The sequence below is a fragment of the Atractosteus spatula genome, chromosome 3 (genome assembly GCF_055471065.1).
Source record: "Atractosteus spatula isolate fAtrSpa1 chromosome 3, fAtrSpa1.hap1, whole genome shotgun sequence".
NCBI classification, from domain to species: Eukaryota; Metazoa; Chordata; class Actinopteri; order Semionotiformes; family Lepisosteidae; genus Atractosteus; species Atractosteus spatula.
This window is the reverse complement of record NC_142708.1, coordinates 22,467,798-22,487,748: the sequence shown is the minus strand read 5'-3', so window position 1 is coordinate 22,487,748 and position 19,951 is coordinate 22,467,798. Positions and strand designations below refer to the sequence as shown.

Sequence of the window (19,951 nt, the reverse complement as noted above, 5' to 3'; positions counted from 1 at the left end):
CTTCCAATCCTTAAAATGACACATAATAATACATCACTGACATTTAACATTTTGACTTTCTTGTGCCAAACCTTCAGTTGTAGTTACTGTAATTATATGAACCTAAACAACGCCTACAGTGACTTGGAATAATACGCATATGTAGTGTTTACTTTTAAACTTCAATTCACCTAATTGTGTTTATTATGATGCAGTCCACTGATAACCCAAACAATGGGAACTTTAAACGTAAAGTTGCTAACATTACAAAGAGAATCACCTTTATATTCAAATCAAAATCCGATGGAATCAGTTAAGAGATCAGAAGTAAATGTCTAGCAACAACTGAAAGGTATTCTGCTTGAGGTACAGAACAGATTTATCCCAAGAGTTAGTAAATCACAGGCTAGAAAACAGTGACCCAGATGGTTTACAATAAATTCAAATAAAAATAAAAAGCATCACATAAAATGACTATAACACAGGTTCCACTTAAAGGAATAAAATAAATTGCAATCACAGGAAAAAGGATATGTATTGTAAAAGACCAAGACAAAAAGAGAAACTAATACTGCAATGGAGACTAAAATATTTTTTTTAGTATTACAACCGCAAAATGAGAGTAACGAGAGAAGAAATATGTTTCTGGGATAATAATGAAAAACATCTAGACGATGAAATGGAAATTGCTGTTGTACTAAATGAATATTTTACTCATGTATTTACCAAGGAAGAAATAAACAACAAGCCACAGGCTGAGGAAGGACAAATGTTTATTTTAAATGAAATAGCCAGAAGTGCTACATACTGTATACTAGAATCACATTAGATAAATATTCAGGGTCTTATGGTACTATATGATGTATACTTAAGAAAACAAGAGATGTAATTGATATGGGCAATACCCATTGAGCGGAGAATTGTTAATATAGTTTCCATCCATAAAACTGAACCAAGTAATTATAAGCCAATAATTCTTACTTATAATGTATGTGAGATTATGAAAATCATGATTAGAATAGAGAAAGCATCTATATGGATCAGAATTCTAGGGGAAAGGTAGTTCTAACAAAGAACTTGTTAGAGTTCTTTAAACAAGGAACACAACAAACCACAAAATTTAATTCTTGATTTGCTGGCAGTAAACATTACATTCAAGGTAATGTTTGTATTTTAATTGAGAACTGGTTAACGTATAGGAAACAGGGTACAGCAAATGTTCCAGTTGGGGTTATGCAATTAGAGGAGTGCCACATGGATCTGTATTAAGACCACTGTTTATCTTAAGTTAGATTCTGGTCTACACAGTAAACTAGTTTGAGGATGACAGTGCAATAGGATGACTTCCAAATGTTTTAGAAGCAGTAAGGGAAATTCATAAATTATTAAGAGAAATTCAAGATTGGGTAAGCACCTGGTTGATAAAATTTAAGCCAGACAAGTACCAGGTTTTACATGAAGGAAGCAGAAACAAAAAGGATGAGAAATGCCAAGATTGAAGAAGCTACTGATGAAAAAGAATTTGTAAAGTGCCTATGCTGAAATATTCAAACTAGGAGGAAAAACGACTACTGTAGAAATTCTAGAGCAAATTTAAAGAGAGTCAGAATGTTAGGATACAACCTGTTGTTAAAAGAATGGAATTTAAATAAAGGGATGTTATGTTAAAAACACATGTCACCACATTAGAGATTTCATTCCTATGAAATGGAATAAATCCTGAGAAGAGCAGCCAGATACATTCCAAGGCTTAAAGCACATTTTTAGTCAAAGGAGACTGCAATGGGACAAGATTTGATTGTTCAGAATTTTCAAAGGCACTGACAAAGTCAACCCAATGGACTACTTCAGATTCAGCAGTGAAACACAAAAAAAGATGAACAATCTAAGTTTTTTACGTCTAACTATCCAGTCCTAACACTGAAGCCAAAACCCAGGCTTCAGTTTCAAGAAACGGCAGGAATGAGACCCTGTGATCTATTAAATACTAGCAACTAAACGGACAACGTGGATAAATGGCCTCCTCTCCTTTGTAAACTCTCTTATGATTTTATGTTCTATTACCCTGAACAAGAGCTTTGAATAAAAATGACATCTAATATAAAATAATTAATCAAATAATTAAATGCAAACCAATACAATGGATAATACTGCATAACATAGTCACTAATGAAAATACAAGGCACAAAAGAAAAAAAAACACCATGTTTAGTTTCAGTTTATAATGAAACTACCAAACTAATGATACCTTTGTGGGTAACTCGCAGTTAAAGAACCTAATAGCAACTCAAACACAACTGCCATTAGGTAACTAGGGAAATCCCACAAAAATACCTTACCTATGCTTTTGTTTATGGTTTCATTATAATTTATGGACAATTAAGCTAGAGATGAAAATCATTTTCCCCCCATCCTTCATAGGAATATGTTACTGATCTCTACATTTTAAAAAAGGATGAATCCTATTTCATACTTGTTACTATGATTATGGTTTTGAATGCAAAACTAGGAAACTAACTAACTAATTTAAATGCCCAGTACACTCATATATGAAACTCTATGAAAAGATTTTTAAAAAACATATGCGTACATGGCAGTTTTAACAAGTTACAATAGGATAGGGAGACAGATGGATTCAGCTTACTCTGCAGACTGTTCCACTCACGGGCCGTAATAAATTGAAATGACTCACATCCAAAGTCATTAGTTGCTCTTGGGAGGTGGTTCAGTTTGATAAAAGTACTACATCATAAATTGTATAATGGCATAGAGCACCACAGTAAAATTGTTAAAGCATGAAAGTGTTTGCCCAATTAAAGCTTTGTAAAAACTAATTCAAATTAGTGAAGCTTTTGCAGGACAGGATCAATCAATCAAAGACTAAGCATCATAATGATGAGTGTGACAGGGGGTGACATTGATAAATCTTGTCAGAACAAAATAAGGCATTTTAAGGAGAAAATGTGCTCAAAGCTAATTTGGTAATTCTAAAGAGAAACCTGTTTTGTTGCTAAAGTAAATTATTTATACTGTTAAAAATCAACAATGATGGTGCACATTTAGGCCTCATTGATATCCAAGTAATTATTATTTTAAAGAAATTAATTAAAATAAAGAAATGGGGATCTTTTTCTGTTCGCTTTTTATTAGAACCTGTTTATTACTGTATAATATCCATTTATCAGCTCTGAGATATATTAAGTTTTTATTTTTACCTTATTAAAGAGACTGAAGGTTTTTGTACCATTTACTGTACTTATACACCTCAAGCAGCATATGGAATTAAAGCTTTAGTTTCTGTATTGAGATCACTGTAATAGCAGTTAACTTTGACAAAGCATTCTTCTAAACATTTGGTGGAGGAAGGAAACTGTGGTCGAGGATATTCTAGTTTGCAGAACCAAAAGCTTGCAATCTGTCTTACAAACTAGATCTAACACTTCTCGAAACTGACTGTCAAAGAAGAAAAGCACAAAACTCTTTTCCTGTTTCACAAGATCATAAGACAGTTATTCCTACAGCATATATATGTATAAGGTAAACTGCAAATTTAACACATACCATATCACTGGAAATGATCTACAAGTAATTTTTATGAACACAAAATTATTTTATGTACTGTAATAGAACATCATAAACACTTTCAGAATCAGAGTTGAATTTTGCTAAACCTATACATAAAAATACCACCAAAATGCAAAAACATTTTCCTATCAATTTGAACCAATCATAAAACATGCAATGTAAGCTTTGATTAAATCAAAATAAAAATCACATCTCTAACAAGAACACAGCACGTGTTATCATGAGTTCCTTTAAAGTCTAAATTTAAAACAGTCCTTGTTTGTACGGATTGTGGATCACAAGATCATTCATTTAGTTTTGTTCACAAGTTATTTTGTCACCACTTGGAACCTAAATTAACACCAAATGATTCAAAATGTATTACAGGAATGTCAAACTTTAAAAAGTCACCGCCTATGACATACAAATACAAGCTTGTTTTTCAAGTGCTGACTCAATCATGTTTTTGAGAGCTTAAAGATCCAGATACTTCTCCACCTCTTTATCAAAATGTTTAATTTTGTGTCTTATCATTGCTGTTAAAAACTGACTATTAATCCCATCAAACAATTTTGAAGCCCATATAGAAAACTGCATTTTTCATAAAGACATACAATCAAAGATGTTAATGATCTTTTAGCACCTATGTCTAAAAAAAATGATAATAATTATAATAAGTCCTTGCATTTTGATAGCATCATTCCTTCCATGAGATCTCAAAGTGCTTTACATATAGAAAGGAACTCACTCACTGAAGCTGCAGCCCCCTCTTGATACAAATTAGCCATTTGCATTCTAAACCCTTGTTTTTAATAGTGTTAATTTTGTTAATAATTAACAGGTCTCAATTTTTTTGTCAGCACCTGCTGTGGAATTTTTCACAATTTTCTTTTAACACTGAGACAGTTTCAATTAAAATATGGGAGAGTGTCTATTATAATGTCTAGGTTAGCTCATGAGACAATTATGCATTCCCACTGTGGAATTTAGCCAGAATACCAGGGTTAACAACTTCTACTCTTACGAAAAGTACTATGGGATCTTTAATGACCAAGGAGTCAGGATCTTAGTCCTATAGCATTATTCAATCGTACTGTTAGTAATAAAAAAGGGATGTTAATCTCAGTTCCTTAGCTAAACTCCCTTTTTAATGTCTCATCCGAAGGGGCAGTACCTCTTACAATACAGGGTCTCCTGCCACCAAACAGGACCATGGTTTGGAAAAGTCTGGTCCCAAGTGAAAAAAAGCCATGTACTGGTTCTCTAATACCATTTACAGCATCAACCTCGTTCTTCTTAGAGGTCGCCAGTTGTATTACTGACCAAGCCCAGCTTTCTTTAGCTTCTGAGATCTGACAAGATCAGGCAACAAGGTGATAAAACTGTTCTTGTTAAATACTGTATATATACTGTATATGGTTTGTATGCTTAATCTGTATATTTAGACACCATTTTGAATAATTTAAGTAGCAAAGATACAACTTGTAAGCAAATTTCAAAATGTCTTCCAAAACAATGACAACATGAGTGTTCTCTGATAGCATCTTTTCCACACACAGAGTGAAATTCATAACTACAGTTCTCTCCACTTTTTAAAGCTACAGTACTACAAAACCTTCAGGACTACAGATCTCCTTCACTACTGAAACACTTTTAGACAGATACACATTATTCAAGAAGTTAAGTAAAAATTAACTGTTCATGGTATTTGTGTACATTTGAAGTAAAAGGATTTCACAGCCTTATTATTTGGTTCTTCATTCATTGGAGTTCCAATAAAAAGAACCAAACACCTGAATCTTATCTCAATGATCCTGCTCCTCGTGAAACAGGCAATAAGTAGTATAACAAATCAATCTAGCATGTCTCTGGGAAGTAGGATAAAACCAGAGTGCTTCCAAAAAAAACTCAGATGAAGGGAAAACACCACACAGAAGACAACCGAGCCCAAAACTAAAGCCAAGACCCAAGAGCTCTGCACACTGGCACTCTATACAGTATATATCAGTTTCTCAGACATCTCAGACATCAATACACTGGTTTAGTGGTTTATTTAAAATTAATCTGGTATATTTTAGTACAATATTTTCTGGCTCCTATCTTCTCATTATGTATACACCAGTACAAGTAGTTTGTTAAAAACAGTGTTCCAACATTTTCATTAACTCATAGTTTCATAATAAAACATTGTGGCAATACCCTGAACATGATTTTGCATGGAAAAAAAACCAATATTGCACCACTATCCAATCAAACTTTCCATCAATCTTCTATATTATATACATAACATAAATATAGGAATACATTTATGATAGAGACAGAATTATAAAAAGAGTTGTATCAAATTATAAATAATTATGTTATTATTAATATTAAGAATTTTATACAATTCAATTGTATAATATTATTAATAGGTGTCAATTTGTTTGGGAACAATAGTGTATGGCATAACAGCTAAATCGGGTCATCTATGCAGTTATTGTCATTCATGTGCTTTGCATCAACTCTGAATATCATCATAAAACCAATAGAAAGAATGAATAAATGCAAAGGAATAAGTGAGCTCTGAGTCTCTTTAAAGGGGGAATTGCAGTCCTAAATTCTCAAGACAGGTTATTAAATCTCAGTATCAAAATAAATTAATTGTCAGTATCACAAAATGTTACAGATTCCTAATTAAGCAAAAACTACTGAACTTTATTAAAATACTGTATGGTAGCCATGTTGTCACAGGCGAGAGAGGGAGTTCACATAAATTGTGACGTGAAACAGCCCTTCCTGTTCACTAGTCACTGTAATCACTAATGTATTGTGATGTATGAGCAAATGAGTACAGGTTGTGCTGCAGACATTTCACTGCAGAAATATTCCAATATGATCTGCATGCAGAGTTAACAAGTAAGTAATATTTGTCGACAAAACCATCCTGAAGTGGAGAGCAATATCTCTATTGGATTGGGCGACGTATTCACAATTCTGCTTGTTCACAATGTAATAGGGCCACTTCACCAGACATTTTGTTGCCTTGTTTTGAATCACAGAATATGGTGTTGCGCATACCTGGAAATTTTGCCTATTTTGTGACGTAAATAAGAGATTCTACATATTACTATGAACATTTTACTTTCATTTTGTTTTGAAATGCACTCATCAGTGTCAAATCTTTCTCAACCATGAAATATAAAAATAGCATTGCAGTTCCTCTTTAGGAAACTGTTGAAATAAGTTATTAGGGGCATTGGGCATCAAAAAAGTAGAAGGCCTAAAACCAACTGAATCATCATAAATTTATAAATCATAACAATATGACTGTTAAAAAACCTACGCCTGTGTCACACTCCATGTAGGATAGTAGCAAGTCAAAGTGCTATTCAATCTACAGGATCTCTGCTTGAGGTTCACTGCATACCTAAACAATTTCAATTACTTTTTTTAATCCTTGGGTGTATGTAAATATGTAAAATAAATATGTGGATGTCCTCAGACATACAAATGGTTTCAAAGAACAGATTTAATACAATAAATCAAGAGATAAAATGCCAGTCTTGAAGTTATGAAAGAGCATGTTCCAATGTTCAGTCATGCATGCTCTAGCATGCCATGTCATGCCTTTCTACAGCACTAAATGGAATTCCTTGGGGGCCTTGACTCGCACACTTGTGTTGATTAAGAGGCACAAAAAAAAGGTGCCACTACTTCTGCTATCCTCAACGGCAGCTGCTGACAAAGAACATTACCCAATATATGGATAGGGTTTGTACCAGGATGAGAAAGACATGTCTTCTAACTCCTCTTTTTCAGCTTGCTAAGTTCTAACTGTGTTTACTGCACTGAAAGTCCTCCATTTTAAACAAACATTCCTTTAAATTAATATTTGCCGTACTGTGAAAGTAATGGCTTATGGTACACACAATGATTACATTGAATAAATGACAACCAGAGTAGGGCCCTCCTGTTTCCTAATACATATAAATGTAAAAATATATTTTCTAATGGTGACAGTCTTCCCAACATACAAATACATCTGTATATTGTTGTGCGGCACAAATACACAGAAATCATAATGTTTCTAAATGCTTATCATTTTTATAATATTTTTTAGAACTTTTGCATTATTTCACCGAGAATAATTCATATCCGTTAGATTGTCAACAGCTGAGAATATTTAAAGCATTTTACCAATTAAGAGCAACTGAAGCAATGTGTTAGTAATTACATGAGACACCCAGGCTGTTCTGCAACTCAAACTAATTGCACCTAAGTATAACAGATCTATTATGCTTCACTGCTGCTCGATTTCACAAGTAGCACACAGAAACACCATTCATAAGTAGTGTTAATCTCTTCATAGATTAGGAAAAGACAGAACAACCATAATAGTAAAGTTTTTCAAAATAATTTTATGTTTCCATACGTAAAAGTGTAAACTTTCCATATACTAAAGAAACTAGTAGTACAGCTACATTCAAGAGATATACACAACCGTTTATTTCTTGATAAATCTAATTTATAAACAGTTACAGCACTAAAACACCATTTTCATGAAAAACAAAAACTCTTCGAAAGACCGAAGAGAGAGTAATATTTCAAAACACACGTTTCATTCAAGAGAATGGCAACGAACATGACTGCTTGTTGCACGAAGGGAATGTGTAAGCTTGTCTGTAACTGGTTAACATAAATTAATCGATAACTTGTCTTGTGTAATGTTTTTTAATAAACCAGGAAAAACATTTTGATCATTCACATTCTAATAAGACTAAGAAACAAAACTACAACGACTATAACGCAAGGCTCTATATTAAAGCTATCATCTATCGTCGTCGTGTAATTTCCTCTGTTAATACGTTTCACCAACATTACTAATAATATACTACGCTACAGTTAAAGGTGTTCCGCGTTACAAAATGAATACATATACAATCTCATTACGATCGGATCCTTTAGTTCAGTCTACATAACATTGCTGCAGTTCCAAAATCTTAAAATGAATGTTATTTAAAAAAAAACATACGATGGTATCTTACTGATACGGTATCCCTAAAGGTAAATAACATACGTTTCGGATGTGACTATAATCCAATACTGTTTGCCACACAACAAAAGCTGTTGAACGAAATTGTAGGTTTTAAAAATGCTTCTCTCCTTCATGCCGCTTTTTCAATCGTTTCTGCTGGTTAAAGATAAAAAAGGTTTCTAAATCATCAACTCAGATCAACCACTATATACATCAAATGTGTTGTATCTAGCTTTTGAGTTACCAAAGGTAATGTGCTCTGAAACATCTCGAATATATTTTAGGAAATTTGGAATTACTTCTCTCCCCAGAAAATAGTTTTAAGAGCTAGCATTGCTTTCCCTATTTTAAGTTTATTTTAACGATGCCAAATGCTGCTTTTTAAATACATTATATCGCGGTTTTGATCAGTTTCGCACGTTTGCAAGCAGTCTGCTGAGAAATACTGAAAGCATACACAATTCAAACTCTCTTCAAAGTTGTGAAGTCGATCTGAGTACTTACTGTGTGAATAATGTCAGGTCCTTTAGTTAATAGAAGCAAAGTCAAATCCGATGCTTTCAAAGAAAACCTGCTATTCCTGAAGACGTTTGTTGTTTACCCAGTACACACATACGATATACTGGGGACTGTGGCCAAGTATGCTGAGAGGGAGTCGCAATGGACGATTTTACAACACATCCAACTCCAAAGTTTGACAGCGGAAATACCACCCCCCTCCCGCAGCCCCAGCACCCGACTGACAACTAGTATTGCCAATCTATGTGACGAAATTATTCTCATTTTAAAACCAGTGGGCGCCTCGTGATTAAAAAATATTTGGGGGGAAAAATATGATTTGAACTTTCTGCTTAGCCGCTCTGATTATTATCTGATATTACCACATAAAACGTACGGTTTTGTATTTTAAATCAGTCAATAAGAAACGCATACTGTATAATCGCAATGGAGTGAGATCCTAACTTTCAAACCTTATTGAAAACTATAGTTAAAATGTTCATTTTGTCTAATATTTACATAATAATTAACAAGAATGACTTCACAAATGATTCTAAGATTAATTCAGCAGCCCGCCCAGTTCATAAATTTGTAAGGAATCCCCTTACAAATTGTGTACTTTAATATACTTTATAGTACATCCTTCCCACGAACCTTATGCTGTAAAAACAAAGATGCTGTATCATTGCACAGGAAAAGGCAAATAGCTGACTCTACCTCTATTCAATCATTTCTGATCAAAATGCCTTCTTAAGACAAAAACTATTGCAGGGGTGTGAGTTGTGATCTTGTGCATTTTGTACTTATTGGGAACAACATATATAGATGCAATTCAGGCATGTAGTACTGATTTTGAAAAAAAATGAATCGTTTTTTTGCTTCACAATATTTATAAATATAATTAATAATAATAATTGCTTACACTTATATAGCGCTTTTTCTGGACACTCCACTCAAAGCGCTTTACAGGTAATGGGGACTCCCCTCCACCACCACCAATGTGCAGCCCCACCTGGATGATGCGACGGCAGCCAAAGTGCGCCAGAACGCTCACCGCACATCAGCTATTAGTGGGGAGGAGAGCAGAGTAATGAAGCCAATTCACAGATGGGGATTATTAGGACGCCACGATTGGTAAGGGCCAATGGGAAATTTGGCCAGGACGCCGGGGTAACACCCCTACTCTTTTCGAGAAACGCCCTGGGATTTTTAATGACCACAGAGAGTCAGGACCTTGGTTTAACATGTCATCCGAAGGACGGATATAAGATAATTGTTATATACAAATAAAATATATTTTGAAGGATTAATGCATACATTGCCTTGCAAATATATTCTCTTTTCCTATGATGTCCCATTTTGTGACAATTTTCTGAACATAACATGTTTTGTTTTTAGTTTAAAGTTTAAATAACTAAATGTTCTTTAAATGTCTTTAAACTAAGTGTTTAAAGAAATAAATTTCACCAGTCATCAGGTTTTTCCACAGAGTGCCAATAGGACTCAAGTCAGGAGTGTGAGTGGGCCATTCAGCAACATTCACCTTTGTATTCTTACGCCACTCCTGTATAGCTTTGGTCTTGAGTTTCTCCCACTGAAAGGTAAAGTTTTGTCCCAGTTTTAGGTCTGAAGCAGGTTTTCCTTCAAGAGTTGTCAGTACATGTACATTGCTCCATCTATCTTCTCATCTCTTGACAAGGTTTCCAGGCCCTGCTGATGAGAACCAGAGCTACCATATACAGTAACATAATGCAGCCACCACCATTCTTGATAGTAGGGATGGTGTTGACTAAGCAATGCACTATGTTGCTTTTGCATTAGAAGTAGTCCCAATTTTGTCTTGACTAACCACAAAACCCTTTGGGTTTGCAGTGTCACTTTGGTGATTTGTGGAAAATGCTTTGCAGGATCAACCTTGATATTCATAACCCATGGACATTTTCTCCCATTTTTGCCACTGAACTCTGTAGCTCTTTCAAAGTCACCAAAGCAGATTCCTCCTTGCCTGACTTCTCAGCTTGGAGGGTCAACGCGGTAGTGGGTGACTTCCACTGCTTAATGATCAATTTTACCATGTTCAAAGAAATTATAAAGGTTTTTTAAATATTTATATAAACTTCTGCTTCCCCTTGTCTTTATACAAATATATCGCTGAACTGTTTTCATGCTTGAAATTCACTGACTGATGGATCTTGCAGAGAGGTGTATTTATTCTGAAATCATGTGAACCATGATTATTGCACACAGACAAAAGCCCTCTTTAGTAATCACATGTTTTTTTTGAGGTAATTTTGGCATCTAAATTTAGTTTTGCCACAGTAAATGGGTTTGAAAATTTTGAACAGGGTTTGAATGTGTGAAGTAGGTTATGCATATAATTATTAATTGCTACTTCAAACTGTCATGACTGGAACCTTTAAAGCATCGATGTGAAAAGGGTCTGAATACTTTTGCAAAAAACTATATATTTTTATATATGCAACTACACTGATGAACCCTTATAAGGGCATAACAGCAGTTGTAGCTGCTAATTTAGAAAATTAGAATTCTCATTAGATAGTTCTGCTGCTAATGTTGTGAAAAAGAGCTAATATTCACACTCATGCAAAGAGACAGACTAAACAAAATGACATTGCTTTTTTAAATGGACAATACGAAGGATCACTAATATTTATCAAAGACACTGGATATGCTTTAGAATAAAACTAGACTCTATAGAACAGTAAAAACCTTTCTTTCAAGACAACCTTACCCATTTGCATCTGGTTTGACCCTACATCCTCCTAATCACCTTCTCCTTCCAGCTGTTTTAACTACTGTGCTTTTTTGTACATTATAATACCCATGTACACAGAAAAACACCTTACTAAAGAGTTCAGCAGCTGTGCACCCCACATTTCATGCATCCATTTTCTAACTACTTTATCCAATACAGGGTCACGGGGGAGCCGGAGTCTATCCTGGCAAGCAATTGGTGCATGGCAGGATACACCCTGGACAGGACACCATTCCAATGCAGGGCACACAGATACAAACACACGCACTCATGTCAGGGCCAGTTTTCTTAGAAGCCAATCAATCTTCCCATACTGTACTGTATGTCTTTGGATTGTGGGAGGAATCTGGAACACATGGAAGAAACCCAAATTAATACAAGGAGAACATACTAGTACAAACTCCAGATAGCACCTCAGGAATTGAACCCAGGGCTCCAGCACTGTGGGGCAGCCATGTTACACTATACATTTACTGGAAAACAAAGGTATATTATTGTAAGCTAATAAAAACCTTCCAAGGAAAAGAAGCAAACCTTTACAGTCAGACAGCAGAGGCAAATTTAGTCAGCTAAACAAGCCAACTGGCCACTCATCCTTGTAACCTTTCTGTATTTGATGTTAGAAGAAAAATCATTTTCACGAAACCTCAAAAGGAAATAAAAAAAGATAAAAAGATGGACTTTAGAACAGGGAAAACTAAGAGTATGTTTTTCTAATGAAGACCTTAAACACTTAATTAGAAGAGTTTATAATAAATGCCTTGCCTGGCTTAGGGTGCTTTATGTTTTGACTAGCTTTAAGTGTGTTACTATAGTTTTTTATTTTGTTAAAGAGAACCTTATTTGATTGTGGCGAGAAATTTTATTTTTTTAAGCCTCTAGAGCAACTGTTCAAATGACAGGGCACCGCACATTTAGAAATTGACAACACAGTCCTGCTGGACTGTGGCTCTTCAGGACCAGCCACCCTGGGTCTTAGACCACAAAAAATGTAAAAAATCAGCCTTTAAGCAATTTTAAGCATTCTTAACATTATTTGGATTTTTGTTAGCTTTGTTACATGGACATGGGTATTAAATTGCATTGTTTCAGCATTATATGAGGATTTATCTATATTTCTGAATTATAATTTTATTGTTTTAGAATGAAAACTTATATAACTTATAACATTTCACTGATCTAAGTTGCAAAGGGTTAATTCCATGCTGAAAAGTAGAAAGAAAAGACAGTGCGTGTTCAGATTTGTAGAAATCTTACCAGGGCTGCCAAGGCATTTTTAAAGTGGGAGTTACAATGAAGAAGAATTGATACTATTATCATATGTGTTTTTATTTGGTCTTGGAATATAGATTTTATCTGCAAACTTAAAATGACAGCCTTTCAAATGATGACACTTACAATAAACAATAACCAAATTGCACCCAAATGTTACAGTAGCCATTGATCTGCAGATTTTGCTTTTATCTATTTGGTTTCTAAACCCATGGCCATTCCTTCATCTCTTTTATGGGTTTATTCATTGTCAGATGTATCCTAAGGATAACAAAATGATACAGAATAACTTTTAAATGTATAACGCTTTTCAAATATTTATTTAAATGTTTGTGATCTTGATTTATGAACACATTAAACAGTTACAGTACCCTTACAAGATTACAATTTTAAAATCAGAAACTAAGGTTTTACAATGGTTGAGATTAAGAAGCACTATTGTCCATTTGCTATCTCAACAAAAGGTTTGGGTAGTTACTGTACTCTTTATATTACAACAGGCCCCATCTATACCCATAATTGATCTTTACAGATTATGTAGAGTGCAGATGGCAGGCACACAAATGATTCATAAGTATTTTGTATAAGGCTTCTCACATATTTACATTTCAAAAATACTTGTATAAATTACACTAGAACTATACTGTAGCTTACTACAATTATCTTGTTCAGGATCCATTGTTCTAGTGTCCACTTTAATCAAGTGTTATAACACTATTAAATCCTCCTTCTATACATCTACAAACCCGATTAATTTATAATGTTTGCACATCTTTGTTCTATTAAATATACAAGTAAATGTACTGTAATAGCAGAAAGTTCAAAAGAAATCTTTCACAAAAATAATTGTCAGAAAGCCAAAGCCTGAGGTTCATTACAATTTTTTTTCTTTTTAGTTTTTAGTTGCATTGCAGCCAGCCCTTCATACACATACACAAAATGATAATACAAAACAATCATTGTAAATTTCATATCCATTTTTTTGCACGAACTGAGTGGTATTCTACTTCCAAGTTGGGAACACATCAAAAAACCTTAACAAATGTACTTAATAATATAAATCATATAGTTTCACATTTGTTTGTGAACCTCAATACATGTCCAGGTGAAAACAGGGGAAAAGTCCAGCTTATTTGATATCACATACTACTGTTATACAATGTAATTCTCTGTTAACAATTCTTGGTTCACATACATTTCATGCATTCAAGAGAATACCGTAAATAGTGACAAACAGCTACTTTGGGATGGGCTGTTACTGTAAGTTAAGAACATAGATAACCAGAATTTTTTCTGTTTTTCTCAGGGGACAAAAAGCCTCTCCGAACGATTGCCTTATTCTTATTAATGTAAGTGTAATGACCACAAGAATAAATGAAATTCATTTTCTTACAGAAGGGTAATAATCTGATTAAAACTGAATTCGATGCTTTAAACACGTGATTTTTCACAGAAAATACTCATCCTTAAATCAAACATGGTGAGGTCTTTTAGGTACTTGTAGTCAAACTCTGTGCTTCAATGCAGAAAACAATGTAAAAATATCTTGATCTAACATTAAGCTTTTGGAATAGAGTCTACATTTTGTTGTCGAGTGTGTCAATATTCATAATTGTCGATCTTGGGGTTTAAAGATCCATGACTTTTTAAAATAACTTTTTCACTTTTGCATTTTAAATTTTACTTCTTCCAAACAAACCTCAGATTTGAAAGAATGTTTGAACTAACACAGATTTCTGAGATTAGGTACAATATTTAAAACAATAAAAACTGCAGTATTAACACAGCAAGTTTAAATGTGCAGAAATACTCCAAGAGCAAATAATCAATTATAGGAAACTGGACCCCAAAGACTGGATTCATTCTGTAAGATAAACTGACATACTGTACAAGACAAGTTGTTTTTGTGTACTTTACAATATCACATAATTTAAATTTATGCAGGCATAAAAGTCCTAGTCACATCAGTTACTTCAAAGTTAAGACAGTAAAATTCTTATAGTTAACTTAATTTTAATCTGATATTACATGTTGATATACATTTTTTTATTTTTACATATAATTAAAAATACATGTAGAATTTATGTGCATATTCCTTGACACCATTTTAAAAATTAAGAAAAAGCAGCATAAACCTTTTACTTTTATTTTCTGATTTATTTTGCTATAACTATACTACTGCCATAAATCAAAGTTCTGTACCACTTCCAATTCTCATAAGGCATCAGTGCTTTCAAGATGCATCACCTTTTAAACAACTCAAAAACAGCAGATTATTTTAAATAATTTGTGGCATAAGTGTACGATATATAACACATTGCACGTTTAAATGTGATCTATGATGACTGCACTCTTACAGAAGTACAGCTTAGACGTTATAGAATTAATTTCACATCATTTTTCCAGTCACCATTCATTGTGCTAAAGCGGTCAGGAAGAATCCTCATCTTCATTGTGCCATCAGCTCCACAAGAAAAGATGTGGTTTGCAGGACCGGCCTCTATCTGCATGACCCCAGTCCCGATGTTTCTAAAGATGGACTGCCGAGCATGTTCATTGAGGAAGGTATGAATCAGACGATGAGTCGATAAACTCCAAATCTTTGAAAGAGGAAAAGGTATCTATTTAGATATTAGAACATGCAGAATACTTATTCCTAGCAAGTTCCTACTCAATCTCAATTCAGAAAATGAATAGATTGAAAACAGTAAACCCTGGAAGGAAAGCCAGCACTTTACCAATTGTGCACATTGGTATGGTAGGATATCCTTTAAGTGATGCTACGAAAAGAAAATAGTCCAATATGTGTTGAAAGCAAGTCATAGGACTTGCTCCTAAAACTCCTAGAATTGTGTATGAGATACTGTAGGTCTTAGTGGTGACAATACCTTAAACTGGAAACGGTAAGTATTAAGAAAATAATCAGCAATAGTAATGTCATGCTACTGAGGTGAGACTTGTAGCTCAATCCACAAGCATGGGAGCACTGGGTGAAGCCTGAGCATGGGTGCACTGAGAGTGTGTTTCTGTAGCAGGCTGGGAAACCAGAGTGTGATGCACACAAACACAGTCGATGGTAGTTATCCAAAACAAGCATGGGCCTTAACTGGGAAGACAATGCAGCAAAGCACCAAGAGATAGGTTGTGGAGAAGAGATGAGCCATGGTCTGAGATAAGAAAAACACAGGAGTCAACACAAAGCCAAGGGGTGATCCGGGAGACAAGGTAATAGTAAGCAAGCAGGGGTCAGAGTACCAACAAAGCAAAACAAGGGAAACAAAGAAATGGAGCTCAAGGGGATCTGTGTCTAAACTCAATGAAAGAGCTCTGAGCTCCCTTTGTTTCCCTTGTTTCTCTTTGTTGTTTCACTGTCAGGTCTGAGTATTTATACTGAAGAGCACCTGGAACGAGCATGGTTGTAAACTGACACCAGGTGCTTCAAGGCTCCAGGTGACTTGTTTCCTCAGTGGCCAAGACAGGGAGATAGGTGAAGATGAGTGGCTGCCACAACACAGCTAAATCACTGTCATAAACATGGCCGTACTCCCCGGCCTTAAGAATTGAACTCCAGAGATTTCCTGGAGTGGTCAGGTGGGCAGTGTAGGGACTAATCAAAGCCTCTTCCTTAAGACAACAGTTACAGTGTTCAGGTCAAAGAGCAAGAAATAACTCTTCTCACAAAAACCTCAGGACCAAGGGGCAGAACTGAAAGAGCGGAGGTGGGGCTGCCACTGAAGCAAGAATGAGCAATACAGCACTGAGCCAAAACTCTGCCTGCTTCATGGCATCAACTGTGTGGCGAGCAAGCTAGTTCTCTCAGGCCCATCTGTTACAACCCCATACTGTAGCTGTAGGCTGACAGGTAGGATTGCACAGCATATCGCCTTTGCCTGCTACATTCATGATTGGCTCAGTCATTCTCTTATATTTCTGCACTAAGCGGGGGTGTACAGAGGCCTAAGGACGGGAGAATGAATCCAATAGCTGGACTCAGAATGATCATCAAGTGACACGCAGTTCGTAATGCAAAGGAAAAAGGAGAAGTCTTGGTCAAAGAGGCAGCAAGAGACTTAGCTGGGAAGACAGTAGATAAACAAGCCAAAGGGAATCTGAGAACACGGCCAAACGTAGGAGTCAGTACACAACTGGTCAAAACTGGAACACAAACTGGGATCGCATGCACAACAGAAGTGCTAAACAGGAAGGGAAGCAGTGTTAGGAAACACGCCAGAGACTCAGGGGAATAATCTGTAACACTGAGTCCTGAGCAGTGGATGAAGCAGAACTTAAACACCAGAAGAAATATCAGGAATAATTAGGTAAGTACCTAATTAATTAGAGGCAAGGGACACAATAGTTGTCCATAAGACATATAGACAGCTCTGGTAGCAGTTTCAGCCCTCGTGGAGACATGGATAGTTACTGTAGAGCCATGGGAATGTGAGCTGGACTCACAAATATATGGAGTTATAGCAACTCTATAGATTTGTAGAAATAAAACGTAATGATGAAATGTGCAGGTGGCAAGTGACATGAGATCCCCTTAGAAAGTAAAACACTGTCCTTGTATGAAAATTGGACTAATTCCAGTATTACCTTTATGTTGCCCTCTGCAGACCCAGTAATAAAGTACTCTTCTGTGGGATCAACAGCAACAGCTTTAACAGGAGAGTCATGGGCCTGGAAGGTCTGTCTCTGTTGCTTCTGGCACAGGTCAAACACATGGATGAAACCTTTTCTTCCACCTGAAATCAACACCTGGTGCTTTGGGGCATATGAGAGCACCGTTGCTCCACTGTCATGGCAGGTGAAAGCTAGAACAGTAAATTAAAAGAAAAACTAAGAATTTTCTTCCTTATATAAAACAGTAAGAGTGTTTACAGATTTGCCTCTGAATAATTTCTTAATAATCAGAAACTAGTGTGAAAACACTGATAACCACTCACCAAAATGGTAATTCACATGCGTTTAATGACTTTATTTTAAAGTACATTTCTCTGAATAGATTGGTAAACTAGGAAAGCTGAATTTCTTGTCTATATAAAGTATGGATCATCATTATCCACTCCCCAAATACAGCATGGAAAGGCACATATTGTTTTAATAATGCTATCCTCATTTAAGCAATTAATGTTACCTAGGAAACTCTAGTATGTTATAAAGTAACAAACATCTGTTGTAAAATGTAATTTGTCCCATTAATGTAGACTACCAAACAATCCAGCATCAAAGTATCAGCTTCTAGACTTATCTAAGACAAACATTTGTTACAGTGCAAACATGACAAATGACTTTTTATCTCTGTAAACTGAGGAAGGCACTACTAAAGTAAATACTCTATTTGTGATTTGCTTTGATATAAATTTTCAACCTAATGCTGCACCTCAGTATCAAAAAATGAAAAATCCATGTTAATTATTGCTAGACTATTGAACAGGTAGGGTAAAAGGAAAAACAGAACCGTGTATATGAAGAGCAAAATAAATCAACAGGTTACCAGCAACAAAGACCAGGATATACAACTTTGACCATAATGACACAGCAGAAAAGCAAGTTACTATTCAGCGGATCTATTGTGCTCAACGTATGTCTACTCGAAAAATCATAAGTAAAACAACTAGAAAAAAAATCAAGAGGCAGCAGATATTTCGAATAACCCCTGAAAAAGATGTTGCATATTTTCCAATATTCAGTCTGTAAAGGATTTATTTACCATGCACAAGACTGTTGACAGGAGAGACTAGTGTATCCCACAGACATACATTCCTAAGGGAAAACAAGAAAAACATCTTTATAAACACGGCAGTGAGGAAAATCTGTATACTTTTCTAACAAATGGCATCAATGCTTATAAAGTGATTTTCAGCACTGTATGTGAACCGATATTAGCAGCCTACAACACTCTTAATGTTATTTGTATGTTAAAGCACTATCTTAGTGCTTTTACTGTATGTATACCACCATACAGTACCTGTTATCACTGGACTGTCCTGCTGTTGCTATCAAAGAAGATGAGCCCACGAAAACAAAGTCATTGGCGGTTTTGTTGTGACACTGCAAAGTCTATGGAAAAAAATACAATTTATTTGAAAGAAACAAGTCAACCGATTCATTGCCCTAAGCACAGCTGAAAGACTAATTCTGCTTACCAGATACGGCTTTGGTGTACTTCCTATTGTACTGGTCTGCCAAAGTCTCAAAGCTCCATCTGCATCAACAATGCCGAACTGTGTTAAAAGTAAAATAAATATCAAAAAGGGCAGAACTTGTGTCATATCATTATGACATTCCTTTATAATATTTTTTCTATCTGAAACATTGGAAATATTTAGACAACTCATGATGACATTTCATTGTATTTGAGATTTTACAATTCACAAGTTTGGAAATATCCAATATCAAACAAAGAAATATCACTACCTAATAATTAAAAGACTATAGTATGTACCGCACATACCTGTACAGTGCTGCGAAAAAAATTGTGAATGCCCTAGGTAAGTGTAAATTGCCATTTATTTGAGACATAAACATCTGATCTTTATCAAAGTCCTAATAAAAATAAAGATAATATTTGTCTAGACCTTCTATCAGTATTTTAAGTATATACCCAAGAGAACAAATCATGTGTAAGGGTAAGGAAAAATGATTTTTATTCCATGAACAGCTCAGTTTGGTCCTGCTGTCACATTTCAGTGGGGTTTAGGTCTGGAACAAAAAAGCTAAATTTATTCTGTGTATGCCTTTCTTTTGTTTTGTTTTTTATGTTTAGGATCATTGTCTTGCTGCATGTCACACTCTCTGCTCAGCTTCTGCTGACAAATGGATGCTCTGACATTCTTCTTTAC

General features: G+C 35.0%; 2 protein-coding genes across 8 annotated transcripts in view; both read right to left on the bottom strand.

Annotated features, from left to right (window-relative positions):
- Positions 1–9,259, bottom strand: part of LOC148837567 (tumor necrosis factor alpha-induced protein 8) — a 40,530-nt gene extending 31,271 nt beyond the window's left edge. The window contains exon 1 of the mRNA XM_088912191.1: positions 9,065–9,259. Coding sequence (XP_088768317.1) covers position 9,065 — 1 coding nt within the window. The 5' untranslated portion in view covers positions 9,066–9,259. The remainder of the gene's footprint in view (positions 1–9,064) is intronic.
- Positions 9,260–13,396: 4,137 nt separating this feature from the next.
- Positions 13,397–19,951, bottom strand: part of dmxl1 (Dmx like 1) — a 94,813-nt gene continuing 88,258 nt past the window's right edge. For all 7 annotated transcript variants that reach the window (XM_088910523.1, XM_088910530.1, XM_088910526.1 and 4 more), the window contains 5 exons: positions 19,256–19,333; positions 19,078–19,169; positions 18,820–18,872; positions 17,703–17,920; positions 13,397–15,706 (listed from right to left, as the gene is read on the bottom strand). In XM_088910523.1, coding sequence (XP_088766649.1) covers positions 15,482–15,706; positions 17,703–17,920; positions 18,820–18,872; positions 19,078–19,169; positions 19,256–19,333 — 666 coding nt within the window. In that variant the 3' untranslated portion in view covers positions 13,397–15,481. The remainder of the gene's footprint in view (positions 15,707–17,702; positions 17,921–18,819; positions 18,873–19,077; positions 19,170–19,255; positions 19,334–19,951) is intronic.